Source organism: Salvelinus fontinalis, unplaced genomic scaffold (assembly GCF_029448725.1).
Source record: "Salvelinus fontinalis isolate EN_2023a unplaced genomic scaffold, ASM2944872v1 scaffold_0117, whole genome shotgun sequence".
NCBI lineage: Eukaryota > Metazoa > Chordata > Actinopteri > Salmoniformes > Salmonidae > Salvelinus > Salvelinus fontinalis.
The window spans coordinates 351,161-367,976 of NW_026600326.1; the positions used below are offsets into that span (position 1 = coordinate 351,161).

Here is a 16,816-nt window from a genome sequence, read left to right on the forward strand (position 1 = left end):
CAGTGACTCACTACTGTAATGCTCCAGGTTACAAAGTGACTCAATGACTCACTACTGTAATGGTCCAGGTTACAAAGTGGCTCAGTGACTCACTACTGTAATGGTCCAGGTTACAAAGTGGCTCAGTGACTCACTACTGTAATGGTCCAGGTTACAAAGTGGCTCATTGACTCACTACTGTAATGCTCCAGGTTACAAAGTGGCTCAGTGACTCACTACTGTAATGGTCCAGGTTACAAAGTGGCTCACTACTGTAATGGTCCAGGTTACAAAGTGGCTCATTGACTCACTACTGTAATGGTCCAGGTTACAAAGTGGCTCAGTGACTCACTACTGTAATGGTCCAGGTTACAAAGTGGCTCACTACTGTAATGGTCCAGGTTACAAAGTGGCTCATTGACTCACTACTGTAATGGTCCAGGTTACAAAGTGACTCAGTGACTCACTACTGTAATGGTCCAGGTTACAAAGTGACTCAGTGACTCACTACTGTAATGGTCCAGGTTACAAAGTGGCTCAGTGACTCACTACTGTAATGGTCCAGGTTACATAGTGACTCACTACTGTAATGGTCCAGGTTACATAGTGGCTCAGTGACTCACTACTGTAATGGTCCAGGTTACAAAGTGGCTCAGTGACTCACTACTGTAATGGTCCAGGTTACAAAGTGGCTCAGTGACTCACTACTGTAATGGTCCAGGTTACAAAGTGGCTCAGTGACTCACTACTGTAATGGTCCAGGTTACAAAGTGGCTCAGTGACTCACTACTGTAATGGTCCAGGTTACAAAGTGTCTCAGTGACTCACTACTGTAATGGTCCAGGTTACAAAGTGTCTCAGTGACTCACTACTGTAATGGTCCAGGTTACAAAGTGACTCAGTGACTCACTACTGTAATGGTCCAGGTTACAAAGTGGCTCAATGACTCACTACTGTAATGGTCCAGGTTACATAGTGGCTCAGTGACTCACTACTGTAATGGTCCAGGTTACAAAGTGAATCACTACTGTAATGGTCCAGGATACAAAGTGGCTCAGTGACTCACTACTGTAATGGTCCAGGTTACATAGTGACTCACTACTGTAATGCTCCAGGTTACAAAGTGACTCAGTGACTCACTACTGTAATGGTCCAGGTTACATAGTGGCTCAGTGACTCACTACTGTAATGGTCCAGGTTACAAAGTGGCTCAATGACTCACTACTGTATTGGTCTAGGTTACAAAGTGGCTCAGTGACTCACTACTGTAATGGTCCAGGTTACAAAGTGGCTCAGTGACTCACTACTGTAATGGTCCAGGTTACAAAGTGGCTCAATGACTCACTACTGTAATGATCCAGGTTACATAGTGGCTCAGTGACTCACTACTGTAATGGTCCAGGTTACAAAGTGGCTTAGTGACTCACTACTGTAATGGTCCAGGTTACAAAGTGGCTCAGTGACTCACTACTGTAATGGTCCAGGTTACAAAGTGGCTCAGTGACTCACTACTGTAATGGTCCAGGTTACAAAGTGGCTCAGTGACTCACTACTGTAATGGTCCAGGTTACAAAGTGACTCAGTGACTCACTACTGTAATGGTCCAGGTTACAAAGTGGCTCAGTGACTCACTACTGTAATGGTCCAGGTTACAAAGTGACTCAGTGACTCACTACTGTAATGCTCCAGGTTACAAAGTGACTCAATGACTCACTACTGTAATGCTCCAGGTTACAAAGTGTCTCAGTGACTCACTACTGTAATGGTCCAGGTTACAAAGTGGCTCAATGACTCACTACTGTAATGGTCCAGGTTACAAAGTGGCTCAGTGACTCACTACTGTAATGGTCCAGGTTACAAAGTGGCTCAGTGACTCACTACTGTAATGGTCCAGGTTACAAAGTGGCTCACTACTGTAATGGTCCAGGTTACAAAGTGGCTCATTGACTCACTACTGTAATGGTCCAGGTTACAAAGTGGCTCAGTGACTCACTACTGTAATGGTCCAGGTTACAAAGTGGCTCACTACTGTAATGGTCCAGGTTACAAAGTGGCTCATTGACTCACTACTGTAATGGTCCAGGTTACAAAGTGACTCAGTGACTCACTACTGTAATGGTCCAGGTTACAAAGTGACTCAGTGACTCACTACTGTAATGGTCCAGGTTACAAAGTGGCTCAGTGACTCACTACTGTAATGGTCCAGGTTACATAGTGACTCACTACTGTAATGGTCCAGGTTACAAAGTGGCTCAGTGACTCACTACTGTAATGGTCCAGGTTACAAAGTGACTCAGTGACTCACTACTGTAATGGTCCAGGTTACAAAGTGGCTCAGTGACTCACTACTGTAATGGTCCAGGTTACAAAGTGGCTCAGTGACTCACTACTGTAATGGTCCAGGTTACAAAGTGACTCAGTGACTCACTACTGTAATGGTCCAGGTTACAAAGTGGCTCAGTGACTCACTACTGTAATGGTCCAGGTTACATAGTGGCTCAGTGACTCACTACTGTAATGGTCCAGGTTACAAAGTGGCTCAGTGACTCACTACTGTAATGGTCCAGGTTACAAAGTGGCTCAATGACTCACTACTGTAATGGTCCAGGTTACAAAGTGGCTCAATGACTCACTACTGTAATGGTCCAGGTTACAAAGTGGCTCAGTGACTCACTACTGTAATGGTCCAGGTTACAAAGTGGCTCAATGACTCATGTTTGAATCTCTATGTGAAACAAAAACAGCCTGCATGTTCTTCACAAAACTGTACTTCAAATCAAGTCCCCTACTTAACATACTGCTTGACTAGTTGGGCCCAAGCTTGCTGTACAACATTAAAACCCATTCAGTCTGTCTACAAACAGGCTCTCAAAGTGCTTGATAGGAAGCCCAATAGCCATCATCACTGTCACATCCTCAGAAAGCATCAGCTCCTGAGTTGGGAAAATCTGGTGCAATACACCGACGCATGTCTTGTATTCAAGATCCTAAATGGCCTGGCTCCCCCTCCACTCAGTATTTCTGTTAAACAGAAAACCCAAACCCATGGCAGTAGATCTGCCATGAGAGGTGACTGTATAGTTCCTTTAAGGAAAAGCACCTTTAGTCAATCTGCTTTCTCTGTGAGAGCTGCCCATGTGTGGAACACACTGCCATCAGACACACATAACTGCATCACCTATCACACCTTCACACAAAAAAACATCGCTTTAGTTACTCAGCTATATCAATTACGGTCCCATTGTCATTTGCTTCTAACAGTACCAACAATTAGAACAGGACATGGTAGAAATAGTTTTAGTTTCTCAGCTCCGTGGTCCTAGAATTCTCTCCTGAACATTTGATGATCTAGTTTCGTTGGTGGAGTTTAAACACTTGATCGATGTATATATCATAGAAGAATGTAATTGTTTTGAGGCCAGCTGTTTTTAGTCAAGACTTTCGTGTTTTTAACGTAAAATGTTTTCGTTGTACTGTATGTGTGTTTATAGTTTTGTTTAATGTTGTGTTAGTGTATGTAAGAGGTTTTGTCTGAAACATTGTTCCCCCTGCAGCTATTGGACCAGGTCTCTCTTGGATAAGAGATGTTATCTCAATGAGAAAAACCTGTATAAATAAAGGTTAAATAAATAAAATGAATACATGGCTAAAGACAAATCAGACTTGTGAACATAATCCCTAGCTGTGTATTGCCGCTTTCCATGTTGTCTGTAGCTGGTGAGGTGTGGAAACACTTTTACTTTTATGTATTTTGTTTTGTTGCTTTTTGTGCTATTACTCTGTCTGCATTCTACGTGTTGCTTGTTCTATGTTGCTCTGTCTGTATGCTACGTGTTGCTTGTTCTATGTTGCTCTGTCTGTATGCTACGTGTTGCTTGTTCTATGTTGCTCTGTCTGCGTGCTACGTGTTGCTTGTTCTATGTGTCTCTGTCTGTATGCTACGTGTTGCTTGTTCTATGATGCTCTGTCTGCATGCTACGTGTTGCTTGTTCTATGTTACTCTGTCTGCGTGCTACGTGTTGCTTGTTCTATGTGTCTGTCTGCATGCTACGTGTTGCTTGTTCTATGTGTCTCTGTCTGTATGCTACGTGTTGCTTGTTCTATGATGCTCTGTCTGCATGCTACGTGTTGCTTGTTCTATGTTACTCTGTCTGCGTGCTACGTGTTGCTTGTTCTATGTTGCTCTGTCTGCGTGCTACGTGTTGCTTGTTCTATGTTACTCTGTCTGCATTCTACGTGTTGCTTGTTCTATGTGTCTCTGTCTGCATGCTACGTGTTGCTTGTTCTATGATGCTCTGTCTGCATGCTACGTGTTGCTTGTTCTATGTTACTCTGTCTGCGTGCTACGTGTTGCTTGTTCTATGTGTCTCTGTCTGCATGCTACGTGTTGCTTGTTCTATGTGTCTCTGTCTGCATTCTACGTGTTGCTTGTTCTATGTTTCTCTGTCTGCGTGCTACGTGTTGCTTGTTCTATGTTTCTCTGTCTGCATGCCATACCTGATGCAGCGAAAAAATAAATATTTTAATGCAACATATTTTTGTCTCAATAGATGAGATTTATGCGACATCTTTTTGAGTGCAAACCCATTACACCTCTATGTCTGACCGATAACAGAACCCAACATCACCAATAACACCATACAGAACCAACAACACCATACAGAACCCAACATCACCAATAACACCATACAGAACCAACAACACCATACAGAACCCAACATCACCAATAACACCATACAGAACCAACAACACCATACAGAACCAACACCACCATACAGAACCAATAACACCAATAACACCATACAGAACCAATAACACCAATAACACCATACAGAACCAACAACACCATACAGAACCAACAACACCATACAGAACCAACAACACCATACAGAACCAACATCACCAACAACACCATACAGAACCAATAACACCATACAGAACCAACACCACCATACAGAACCAACAACACCATACAGAACCAATAACACCATACAGAACCAACAACACCATACAGAACCAATAACACCATACAGAACCAACAACACCATACAGAACCAACAACACCATACAGAACCAATAACACCATACAGAACCCAACATCACCAACAACACCATACAGAACCAACAACACCATACAGAACCAATAACACCAATAACACCATACAGAACCAATAACACCATACAGAACCAATAACACCATACAGAACCAATAACACCATACAGAACCAACACCACCATACAGAACCAATAACACCATACAGAACCAATAACACCATACAGAACCAACAACACCATACAGAACCAACAACACCATACAGAACCAACACCACCATACAGAACCAACACCACCATACAGAACCAACACCACCATACAGAACCAACACCACCATAAGGAACCAATAACACCAATAACACCATACAGAACCAATAACACCATACAGAACCAACAACACCATACAGAACCAACAACACCATACAGAACCAACACCACCATACAGAACCAATAACACCAATAACACCATACAGAACCAATAACACCAACAACACCATACAGAACCAATAACACCATACAGAACCAATAACACCATACAGAACCAATAACACCATACAGAACCAATAACACCATACAGAACCAATAACACCATACAGAACCAACAACACCATACAGAACCAACAACACCATACAGAACCAACAACACCATACAGAACCAACACCACCATACAGAACCAATAACACCAATAACACCATACAGAACCAATAACACCAACAACACCATACAGAACCAACACCACCATACAGAACCAATAACACCATACAGAACCAATAACACCATACAGAACCAATAACACCAATAACACCATACAGAACCAATAACACCAATAACACCATACAGAACCAACACCACCATACAGAACCAATAACACCAATAACACCATACAGAACCAATAACACCAATAACACCATACAGAACCAATAACACCATACAGAACCAATAACACCAATAACACCATACAGAACCAATAACACCATACAGAACCAACACCACCATACAGAACCAACACCACCATACAGAACCAATAACACCAATAACACCATACAGAACCAATAACACCATACAGAACCAACAACACCGTACAGAACCAACACCACCATACAGAACCAATAACACCAATAACACCATACAGAACCAATAACACCAATAACACCATACAGAACCAATAACACCATACAGAACCAATAACACCAATAACACCATACAGAACCAATAACACCATACAGAACCAATAACACCAATAACACCATACAGAACCAATAACACCATACAGAACCAATAACACCATACAGAACCAACAACACCATACAGAACCAATAACACCAATAACACCATACAGAACCAATAACACCATACAGAACCAACAACACCATACAGAACCAATAACACCAATAACACCATACAGAACCAACAACACCATACAGAACCAATAACACCAATAACACCATACAGAACCAATAACACTATACAGAACCAACAACACCATACAGAACCAACAACACCATACAGAACCAATAACACCATACAGAACCAATAACACCAATAACACCATACAGAACCAATAACACCATACAGAACCAATAACACCATACAGAACCAATAACACCATACAGAACCAACAACACCATACAGAACCAATAACACCAATAACACCATACAGAACCAACAACACCATACAGAACCAATAACACCAATAACACCATACAGAACCAACAACACCATACAGAACCAATAACACCATACAGAACCAACAACACCATACAGAACCAATAACACCAATAACACCATACAGAACCAACAACACCATACAGAACCAATAACACCAATAACACCATACAGAACCAATAACACTATACAGAACCAACAACACCATACAGAACCAACAACACCATACAGAACCAATAACACCATACAGAACCAATAACACCAATAACACCATACAGAACCAATAACACCATACAGAACCAACACCACCATACAGAACCAACACCACCATACAGAACCAATAACACCAATAACACCATACAGAACCAATAACACCATACAGAACCAACAACACCATACAGAACCAACACCACCATACAGAACCAATAACACCAATAACACCATACAGAACCAATAACACCATACAGAACCAATAACACCATACAGAGACAATAACACCAATAACACCATACAGAACCAATAACACCATACAGAACCAACACCACCATACAGAACCAATAACACCAATAACACCATACAGAACCAATAACACCATACAGAACCAACAACACCATACAGAACCAATAACACCAATAACACCATACAGAACCAATAACACCATACAGAACCAATAACACTATACAGAACCAACAACACCATACAGAACCAACAACACCATACAGAACCAACAACACCATACAGAACCAACAACACCATACAGAACCAACAACACCATACAGAACCAACAACACCATACAGAACACCATACAGAACCAATAACACTATACAGAACCAACAACACTATACAGAACCAACAACACCATACAGAACCAACAACACCATACAGAACCAACACCACCATACAGAACCAATAACACCATACAGAACCAACAACACCATACAGAACCAATAACACCAATAACACCATACAGAACCAATAACACCATACAGAACCAATAACACCATACAGAACCAATAACACCATACAGAACCAATAACACCAATAACACCATACAGAACCAATAACACCAATAACACCATACAGAACCAATAACACCATACAGAACCAATAACACCATACAGAACCAATAACACCATACAGAACCAATAACACCATACAGAACCAACAACACCATACAGAACCAACAACACCATACAGAACCAATAACACCAATAACACCATACAGAACCAATAACACCATACAGAACCAATAACACCATACAGAACCAATAACACCATACAGAACTAATAACACCATACAGAACCAATAACACCATACAGAACCAATAACACCAATAACACCATACAGAACCAATAACACCAATAACACCATACAGAACCAATAACACCATACAGAACCAACAACACCATACAGAACCAATAACACCAATAACACCATACAGAACCAATAACACCAATAACACCATACAGAACCAATAACACCATACAGAACCAATAACACCATACAGAACCAATAACACCATACAGAACCAATAACACCATACAGAACCAATAACACCAATAACACCATACAGAACCCAACAGCACCAATAACACCATACAGAACCCAACAGCACCATACAGAACCAATAACACCATACAGAACCAATAACACCATACAGAACCCAACAGAACCAATAACACCATACAGAACCAATAACACCATACAGAACCAATAACACCATACAGAACCAATAACACCATACAGAACCCAACAGAACCAATAACACCATACAGAACCAATAACAACATACAGAACCAATAACACCATACAGAACCAACAACACCATACAGAACCAATAACACCATACAGAACCAATAACACCATACAGAACCAATAACACCATACAGAACCAATAACACCATACAGAACCAACAGCACCATACAGAACCCAACACACCAACAACACCATACAGAACCAACAACACCATACAGAACCAACACCACCATACAGAACCAACACCACCATACAGAACCAATAACACCAATAACACCATACAGAACCAATAACACCATACAGAACCAACAACACCATACAGAACCCAATAACACCAATAACACCATACAGAACCAATAACACCATACAGAACCAATAACACCATACAGAACCAATAATACCATACAGAACCAATAATACCATACAGAACCAATAACACCATACAGAACCCAACACACCAACAACACCATACAGAACCAACAGCACCAATAACACCATACAGAACCAATAATACCATACAGAACCAATAACACCATACAGAACCCAACACACCAACTCCACCATACAGAACCCAACAGCACCAATAACACCATACAGAACCAATAACACCATACAGAACCAACACCATACAGAACCCCTCAGCACCAATAACACCATACAGAGCCAATAACACCATACAGAACCCAACAGCACCAATAACACCATACAGAACCAATAACACCATACAGAACCCAACAGCACCATACAGAACCCAACAGCACCAATAACACCATACAGAACCAATAACACCATACAGAACCAACACCATACAGAACCCCTCAGCACCAATAACACCATACAGAGCCAATAACACCATACAGAACCAACAACACCATACAGAACCCAACAGCACCATACAGAACCCAACAGCACCATACAGAACCCAACAGCACCATACAGAACCCAACAGCACCATACAGAACCCAACAGCACCATACAGAACCCAACAGCACCATACAGAACGGCGTGGCGTGAAGCACATCGCCATTAGACTCTTGAACAGTGGAAACACGATCTCTTGAGTGATGAATCACGCTTCACCATCTGGCAGTCCGACAGATGAATCTGGGTTTGGCGACAGTCAGGATAATGCTACCTGCCCCAATGCAGAGTACCAACTGTAAAGTTTGGTGGAGGAGGAATAATGCGCTGGGGCAGTTTTTCATGGTTCGGGCCCCTTAGTTCCAGTGAAGGGGCATCTTAACGCTACAGCATACAATGAAATTCTAGATGATTCTGTGCTTCCAACTTTGTGGCAACAGTTTGGGGAAGGCCCTTTCCTGTTTCACCATGACAATGCCCCCATGCACAAAGCGAGGTCCATACAGAAATTGTTTGTCGAGGTGGTATGAAAGAACTTGGCTGGCCTGCACAGAGCCCTGACCTCAACCCCATCTAACACTTTTGGGACGAATTGGAACGCCGACTGCGAGCCAGGCCTAATCACCCAACACGAGTGCCCGACCTCACTAATGCTCTTGTTGCTGAATGGAAGCAAGTCCCCGCAGCAATGTTCCAACATCTAGTGGAAAGCCTTCCCAGAAGAGTGGAGGCTGTTATAGCAGCAATGTTCCAACATCTAGTGGAAAGCCTTCCCAGAAGAGTGGAGGCTGTTATAGCAGCAATGTTCCAACATCTAATGGAAAGCCTTCCCAGAAGAGTGGAGGCTGTTATAGCAGCAATGTTCCAACATCTAGTGGAAAGCCTTCCCAGAAGAGTGGAGGCTGTTATAGCAGCAATGTTCCAACATCTAGAGGAAAGCCTTCCCAGAAGAGGGGAGGCTGTTATAGCAGCAATGTTCCAACATCTAGAGGAAAGCCTTCCCAGAAGAGTGGAGGCTGTTATAGCAGCAATGTTCCAACATCTAGTGGAAAGCCTTCCCAGAAGAGTGGAGGCTGTTATAGCAGCAATGTTCCAACATCTAGTGGAAAGCCTTCCCAGAAGAGTGGAGGCTGTTATAGCAGCAATGTTCCAACATCTAATGGAAAGCCTTCCCAGAAGAGTGGAGGCTGTTATAGCAGCAATGTTCCAACATCTAGTGGAAAGCCTTCCCAGAAGAGTGGATGCTGTTATGGCAGCAACTTCATATTAATGCCCATGATTTTGGAATGAGATGTTCGACAAGCAGGTGTCCACATACTTTTGGTCATGTGTATTTCCCTCCAACACAGAGGGTATATTTCTCTGCTCTTCAAAGGGATATCTGAGCGGAAGGGAGTCTGAAATATCAGACAGCTCTATAGGGTCTCTCTCTCTACTATACTAGACGATGTCCGCGACCAAACTTACTGATGTGCAGATTTTGTATCCGACTCCGAAGTCAAAGCGACACTGTTCATCCATGGAGTAGTTGATTCCTGGCAGCTCCGGCAGCTGGGGCCAGTCGTGTTTGAACGGGTCGTCCAGGAGACAGTCGTACGAACTACGAGACAAAAGAAGAGTTTCATTTCATTTTCAGAAATGTTGTTAAATTTATTTTTATTGTTTAACACTAGAACCGCTGGGCGTCGAGGGACCGTAATGGTATTAGTTTTAGTAACAGTAATATTATTAGTTTTAGCAACAGTAATATTATTAGTTTTAGTAACAGTAATATTATTAGTTTTAGTAAAGTAACAGTAATGGTATTAGTTTTAGTAACAGTAATATTATTAGTTTTAGTAACAGTAATGGTATTAGTTTTAGTAACAGTAATATTATTAGTTTTAGTAACAGTAATATTATTAGTTTTAGTAACAGTAACAGTAATAGTAATGGTATTAGTTTTAGTAACAGTAATGGTATTAGTTTTAGTAACAGTAATATTATTAGTTTTAGTAACAGTAACAGTAATAGTAATGGTATTAGTTTTAGTAACAGTAATATTATTAGTTTTAGTAACAGTAATGGTATTAGTTTTAGTAACAGTAATATTATTAGTTTTAGTAACAGTAATGGTATTAGTTTTAGTAACAGTAATATTATTAGTTTTAATAAAGTAACAGTAATGGTATTAGTTTTAGTAACAGTAATATTATTAGTTTTAGTAATGGTATTAGTTTTAGTAACAGTAATGGTATTAGTTTTAGTAAAGTAATAGTAATGGTATTAGTTTTAGTAACAGTAATGGTATTAGTTTTAGTAACAGTAATGGTATTAGTTTTAGTAACAGTAATATTATTAGTTTTAGTAACAGTAACAGTAATAGTAATGGTATTAGTTTTAGTAATGGTATTAGTTTTAGTAACAGTAATGGTATTAGTTTTAGTAAAGTAACAGTAATGGTATTAGTTTTAGTAACAGTAATATTATTAGTTTTAGTAACAGTAATGGTATTAGTTTTAGTAACAGTAATATTATTAGTTTTAGTAACAGTAATGGTATTGGGGGTAGGTTTATGACAGTCATAAATACCTCTTTCCCCCTCTCCCTACTATAACTGATGTGACATAAGAAAACCCATTAGTTAACATAGAGATTCTGGGAACATCAGAAGTTGGGGGGAAATGAACTATATTCTGGTAATCCGACCAACTGAACATATGCGGTGGTACTTAAGGTATATTATGTCAGTTCGGTTGCCCTCTGACACATTCTCATCAATGATAGAATGACAAACTCTACTGTGGAAAGTCTAAACGTCAGAGGTATCGGATTCACATGGAATTGTTGTTTAATTCAAATGTTTGAATATGACATTATTTGTGAAGAGATGAAATGTAATTATAGCTTCCAAATGAGAGATTTGGGTTTTCATAAGTTTAGGGCTCTGCTCAACCAGTGGCCCGTCCCTGTGAAGAGACATGGGTTACAAACTTTTCAGACACACCCCTCTCCATCCACTATAAAAGCCATTGACAAAAATATAACTTCCTGTTCCGGGTACATTTAGGATGACGATCCGATGTCAGAATGGTTCAGATAATAACTACAGAACTAAGCCAACATCAGCATGGACTTTGGTTGTAAATGGTATGAACTTTGAACTCGTATTCACTACAGAAGTGATACCTCCTAGCAGTTGAGTTAGCAACAGCTGCTACAAACGCAGGTTAGGAAGGACAGTCAGAGTATCCCGTCTACTACACACAACGTTACTCCAACGTATCCAGTGACTACCAGAGACATTCTTCAAAGGACAGAGGACTCGGGTTGGCGACACAGTCCATCTACCACCAACCTACTGAAGCGCAGCTCAGAGTAAATATTTATTGCATTTTCCTTTTTCAAATGGGCGGTAATTTAGAATGCATAAGATACTGTATTTACGATAGCACAGCTCGCCTCTGTTCCAGTCTCCCGCTCTTTCACTAAAATCCCGGCCTTTTCTTTGTGTAACAAGCTGTCATATCTATTCTGCCCGCTAGGGACGTTTTTCTTTATGACGGCACTTTGTAATCAAGTTATGATTTAATTGTTTATGTGTGATTCTGTGTGATTAGTTAGGTATCTGGTAAATAAATAATTAAACCCAATTTTGTATTGCTGATTCAACTTGTTAGCCAGGATTCTTGCAGATAACTAAGGATTTACCACTTTCAGATGAGACTGAAATAAGGTGACGATTAATGTGACTGCTATGGATGTAAAATATTACTAAATCTTTAAGAGTTTATTCGGAAGATAACAGCTCTATAAATATTATTTTGTGGCGTCCCTCTCTAGTTAATTATATTTACATGATTAGTTCAATCATTAATTACGAAGAAATTATTTTATAGAATAGCATGTCATAGCAATTCATCTGGCATAGCCAAAGACACGACAGTACTAGTAATAGCATTCGTTTTAGTAACAGTAAATTAAAAGTCATAGTATTTGTTTTAGTAACAGTAAATTAAAAGTCATAGTATTTGTTTTAGTACCAGTAAATAACTATTAATAGTATTCATTTTAGTACCAGTAAAGTACTATTAATAGCATTAGCTTTAGTAACAGTAAAGTAACAGTCATGGTAATTATACTAGTAATAGTACACGTATTAGTGATAGTATTAGTAATGGTAAAGTAAATGGAACGTAATAGTAAAGTAACAATACTAGTAAAAGTAGGTTAATAGAGGGTAACATACTGTATATATCTCTTGAGCTCCTGTCCACTACACATGGACCAGTGGTATCGGTGGAAGGCAGCTTGAACCAGTGGAGCCATCACACTCCCCATGGCTGTCTCGTCTCCACAACGATTCCCCTGACCATCATGCTCCATACCCAGCCTTTACACACACGAGAGAGGAGAGGAGAGGAGAGGAGAGGAGAGGAGAGGAGAGGAGAGGAGAGGAGAGGAGAGGAGAGGAGAGGAGAGGAGAGGAGAGTACGAGTTAGGGACGTTGAGTCCTAATAAGATTTAATTTGACTTGTTACCTCTCCAGCTCCCCACTACCCTCTCCTCTCCAGCTCCCCACTACCCTCTCCTCTCCAGCTCCCCACTACCCTCTCCTCTCCAGCTCCCCACTACCCTCTCCAGCTCCCCACTACCCTCTCCTCTCCAGCTCCCCACTACCCTCTCCTCTCCAGCTCCCCACTACCCTCTCCTCTCCAGCTCCCCACTACCCTCTCCTCTCCAGCTCCCCACTACCCTCTCCTCTCCAGCTCCCCACTACCCTCTCCTCTCCAGCTCCCCACTACCCTCTCCTCTCCAGCTCCCCACTACCCTCTCCTCTCCAGCTCCCCACTACCCTCTCCTCTCCAGCTCCCCACTACCCTCTCGTCTGGGTTCCCCACTACCCTCTCGTCTGGGTTCCCCACTACCCTCTCGTCTGGGTTCCCCACTACCCTCTCTTCTGGGTTCCCCACTACCCTCTCGTCTGGGTTCCCCACTACCCTCTCGTCTGGGTTCCCCACTACCTCTCGTCTGGGTTCCCCACTACCCTCTCGTCTGGGTTCCCCACTACCCTCTCGTCTGGGTTCCCCACTACCCTCTCGTCTGGGTTCCCCACTACCCTCTCGTCTGGGTTCCCCACTACCTCTCGTCTGGGTTCCCCACTACCTCTCGTCTGGGTTCCGCACTACCTCTCGTCTGGGTTCCGCACTACCTCTCGTCTGGGTTCCCCACTGCCTCTTCCCTGGGTTCCGGACTACCTCTCCAGCTCCCCACTACCTCTCCAGCTCCTCTGGGGTCCCTATGGCCTGCCGCTCTATGGCCTGCCGCTCTATGGCCTGCCGCTCTATGGCCTGCCGCTCTATGGCCCCACTCTATGGCCTGCCCCTATGTCCTGCCACTATATGGATGTTATGTCAGATTGACGCAATTCGGGAGGAGGCAGGACATGATGTAATATCATAAGGAGGAGAGGCTGTAGATGGACCTGTCTCTGAAAGGTGGTTGATGCTAACGTCAGATCACAGAGGAGCCAACTGAACACAGAACCACTGAATAGAATATGGGAAACACTCTATTCCCACACTATGGAACCTTGAACCGCCCCCGTGTAAACACATACACACACACACAGATAATCAGAATTTACACATGTCCGGTCTCGTGGGCGACAACGAAGGCAGAGGAGAATCCATCCTCATGGTTCAGCGTGCAGCTCCGGACTGTGTGGCACATGCCTGTTACGGGGGCGTAGCCTGGAGAGGAGAGAAATCATTCCACAGTGAGGGAGGAGGAGAGAAATCATTCTACAGTGAGGTAGGAAGAGAGAGGAGAGAAATCATTCTACAGTGAGGTAGATATGGGGAAAGAGAGAGGAGAGAAATCATTCTACAGTGAGGTAGATATGGGGAAAGAGAGAGGAGAGAAATCATTCTACAGTGAGGTAGATATGGGGAAAGAGAGAGGAGAGAAATCATTCTACAGTGAGGTAGGACGAGAGGAGAGAAATCATTCTACAGTGAGGTAGATATGGGGAAAGAGAGAGGAGAGAAATCATTCTACAGTGAGGTAGATATGGGGAAAGAGAGAGGAGAGAAATCATTCTACAGTGAGGTAGGAAGAGAGAGGAGAGAAATCATTCTACAGTGAGGTAGATATGCTGAAAGAGAGAGGAGAGTAACAGGGAGCTAGAGAGAATGGTGCGTAGTAGTGTGAATAGTGGTTGTTGAGGTCGCTTCAGTTTCATTATTAAAAAATAATCCCATAAAAAAATAAAATAAAGCAATGAATGCACTACGCATTATGTGGGTTGAATGCTGAAACACAGAATAAAACAGCCTCCAGTATTTATGCTGCAGTAGTTTATGTGTCGGGGGGCTAGGGTCAGTCTGTTATATCTGGAGTACTTCTCCTGTCTTATCCAGTGTCCCGTGTGTCCGTGTGTGTGTGTGTCCCGTGTGTCCGTGTGTGTGTGTGTCCCGTGTGTCCGTGTGTGTGTGTGTCCCGTGTGTCCGTGTGTGTGTGTGTCCCGTGTGTCCGTGTGTGTGTGTGTCCCGTGTGTCCGTGTGTCCCGTGTGTCCCGTGTGTCCGTGTGTCCCGTGTGTCCCGTGTGTCCGTGTGTCCCGTGTGTCCCGTGTGTCCGTGTGTGTCCCGTGTGTCCGTGTGTCCGTGTGTCCGTGTGTGTCCCGTGTGTCCGTGTGTCCGTGTGTGTCCCGTGTGTCCGTGTGTCCGTGTGTGTCCCGTGTGTCCGTGTGTGTCCCGTGTGTCCGTGTGTCCGTGTGTGTCCCGTGTGTCCGTGTGTCCGTGTGTGTCCCGTGTGTCCGTGTGTCCGTGTGTGTCCCGTGTGTCCGTGTGTGTCCGTGTGTCCGTGTGTGTCCCGTGTGTCCGTGTGTCCGTGTGTGTCCCGTGTGTCCGTGTGTCCGTGTGTCCGTGTGTGTCCCGTGTGTCCGTGTGTCCGTGTGTGTGTGTGTCCCGTGTGTCCGTGTGTGTGTGTGTCCCGTGTGTCCGTGTGTGTGTGTGTCCCGTGTGTCCGTGTGTGTGTGTGTCCCGTGTGTCCGTGTGTCCCGTGTGTCCGTGTGTCCGTGTGTCCGTGTGTCCCGTGTGTCCGTGTGTGCGTGTGTCCCGTGTGTCCGTGTGTCGTGTGTGTCCGTGTGTCCGTGTGTGTCCCTGTGTGTCCGTGTGTCCGTGTGTGTCCCTGTGTGTCCCGTGTGTCCGTGTGTGTCCCTGTGTGTCCCGTGTGTGTGTGTGTCCCGTGTGTCCGTGTGTGTGTGTGTCCCGTGTGTCCGTGTGTGTGTGTGTCCCGTGTGTCCGTGTGTGTGTGTGTCCCGTGTGTCCGTGTGTGTGTGTGTCCCGTGTGTCCCGTGTGTCCCGTGTGTCCCGTGTGTCCGTGTGTGTCCGTGTGTCCGTGTGTGTCCCTGTGTGTCCGTGTGTGTCCCTGTGTGTCCGTGTGTCCGTGTGTGTCCGTGTGTCCGTGTGTGTCCGTGTGTGTCCGTGTGTGTCCGTGTGTGTCCGTGTGTGTCCCG

At 43.3% G+C, this 16,816-nt stretch overlaps 1 protein-coding gene across 1 annotated transcript in view; it reads right to left on the reverse strand.

Annotated features, from left to right (window-relative positions):
• The window catches only part of adamts3 (ADAM metallopeptidase with thrombospondin type 1 motif, 3), a gene marked incomplete at its 5' end in the record, with an annotated part of 143,769 nt that overhangs the window by 109,811 nt on the left and 17,142 nt on the right, over positions 1-16,816 (reverse strand). The window contains 3 exons of the mRNA XM_055911966.1: positions 10,785-10,917; positions 13,546-13,689; positions 14,944-15,049. Of these exons, the coding sequence (XP_055767941.1) occupies positions 10,785-10,917; positions 13,546-13,689; positions 14,944-15,049 (383 nt within the window). The remainder of the gene's footprint in view (positions 1-10,784; positions 10,918-13,545; positions 13,690-14,943; positions 15,050-16,816) is intronic.